The sequence below is a fragment of the Trichinella spiralis genome (assembly GCF_000181795.1).
Source record: "Trichinella spiralis strain ISS 195 chromosome Unknown Scfld2847, whole genome shotgun sequence".
Lineage (NCBI taxonomy): Eukaryota > Metazoa > Nematoda > Enoplea > Trichinellida > Trichinellidae > Trichinella > Trichinella spiralis.
The window spans coordinates 1-2,099 of NW_003529786.1; the positions used below are offsets into that span (position 1 = coordinate 1).

Genomic DNA, 2,099 nt, shown 5'->3' on the forward strand with positions numbered 1-2,099 from the left:
AAAGGAGTAGAAAAAACTATCGTCAGTTCAGCATCCGGGTATTTTATCAGCATGTGTACATCAGCATGACCAAAATAGCCCCAGACTAAAAAAAATAATTAAAAATTATTTTTATTGAAATACACAAAAAATCATTTACAAAATAAAGCACTTTAACTTACAGCCCCAACAGATACCTTTTTATTTCCATTAATTGCTTTGATTATAAGGCTACACATTGATGATACAGCACCTGAAAATATTTTCATTTAGAAACGTAACATATAAAAAATATCCATAATGCAAAATTGAAGTGACTCATACCTGATGTAAGATATAGAGCGACAAATTGCTCCAGACCTGTAAGTCGAACTAGCGTAGGACCGAATGACCAAAGCACGTACATGTTCACAGCCATGTGAAGGAAATTAATGTGCGAAAATACGGAATAAATCATCGGTGTACACAAACTTGCTAAAATTTTTTCAAAATCAAAATATATTCATGCAAATTTAATCGTTTAATGAAAATTTAAAATAAAAATTAATAATATATTAAAATAATATTCTACCGCCAAAATAACCACACATGAAGTATCTTTTCAACAAAGGATGCAACTTGGGTACTTTCCAAGCCAGATAAACTGCAACATTGAGAGCAATAATTCCACCAATTGCCTTCTGGCCAATTGTAATTTTTCCCCAAATATCGTTTAACTAAATCTAACCATTGAGAACAAAATTACAAAGCACTAGCATCGTACCTGTTGGCGCAATGTTCCAACTTTCCTTCCATATTCATAACGCCAGTTGCGTCGATCTAATAAATATTCCTTTTCAGATTGGTATCGTTCATATTCAGCAACAGTAGCAGCCAGAAAACAAGAACAACCAAACTAGATAATAACATTTTTTGTAATATTCAGACAACTGTACAATTTCTACAAAACGTACAGCTGCTGTGAACAAAATAGGCTTGCAAAGATAGCGTAAGCTGCGTTCAGTTACAGGTACTACAAATTGTTCAACGCTTCTTCTAAAATTTCTGCCATTAACCACTTTCTCTGAAATGTCAGTGCTATTCCTGGGAATAATCTTTTTCTCAACACGTCTGAAGCGATGGATATTCCTCGCTAACGGTACTGATAAAGTTGGTAAGGAATAACAAAGACGACATAACCGCAACATAAATCTATTCAAAAAAAAACAGTTTGAATTCAAAATTTTATTCATTAAATAATTCGACATATTTATAACAGTTAAATTAATACACAGTGACAACGTTAAAAGGCTCGAGATAATAAAAACTAAACAAATTACTTTCAGTGTTAAATATATAAATTGCGTATTATAAATTAAAACTCTTACCGTAATTATGCACTTGAACAAAAGGAATAAATCACAACACGGCAACACGGTACTCACCTCACAGTACATTGAGAAAAAAGCTTCGTTGAAACATGAACATTTAATTTATTTTAACGTAATTTAAAAGTTGAAAGTAAAGAAGTTCGCTTATTTTCCAAAAATTTAATTCTGCTTGAAAAATGAGTAACGCTTAAATTTAAAAATTAAATTATATATGAAAAATTTTATTATTATTAAAAAAAGAAATTTGTGAAAATAACATGTAAAAATTATTAATTTATTTAAACTCATCAGATAAAGAAAGTTAATGTATACAAGAATACACATATAAGAAGTTAATACAGTAAAAAATAATACCTGAATGTCAGTCGAATTTGCAGTAGCATATTTCGTGTAGTTGAACATAACAAAAGATGCTAAATTCAGCTATGGAATTTCGTCATCAACTTGCTGACCATTTTACAATGGAATCGGTGAGGAATTTCAAAAAAGCATGGCAGTCAAAAAATGAAAATGCACTCAGCGATCGATTTAATCCGTATACGGAAAACGGAGGGTATTTTATTTTTTATAACAGTTATTTTAAATTTCTTAATAAATATTATTTGATGATGACGAAAGAATCCATTATTTACATTTTTAGTACTTGTGCTGGAATAGCAGGAAAAGATTTTGTGAATATATCTGGAGACACTAGACTTAGTGCAAGTTCGATGGTAGTATTGTCAAGAACTGCGCCGAAAGTTTATCGTC

At 30.7% G+C, this 2,099-nt stretch overlaps 2 protein-coding genes across 2 annotated transcripts; one reads left to right on the forward strand and one right to left on the reverse strand.

Moving 5' to 3' along the window:
• Positions 1–17: 17 nt before the first annotated feature.
• Positions 18–1,166, reverse strand: Tsp_13448 (conserved hypothetical protein; the record flags this gene model as incomplete). The annotated part of the gene is made up of 6 exons (XM_003368235.1): positions 933–1,166; positions 743–874; positions 551–695; positions 304–453; positions 158–232; positions 18–85 (listed from the first exon to the last, which is right to left on the reverse strand). Coding segments are annotated over exons 1-6 (804 nt in total), but the record flags the coding sequence as incomplete, so codon positions are not given.
• A 187-nt stretch (positions 1,167–1,353) lies between these two features.
• Positions 1,354–2,089, forward strand: Tsp_13449 (proteasome component C5; the record flags this gene model as incomplete). Its single annotated transcript, XM_003368236.1, has 4 exons — positions 1,354–1,461; positions 1,641–1,680; positions 1,773–1,902; positions 1,990–2,089. Coding segments are annotated over exons 1-4 (378 nt in total), but the record flags the coding sequence as incomplete, so codon positions are not given.
• Between the last annotated feature and the right edge of the window lie 10 nt (positions 2,090–2,099).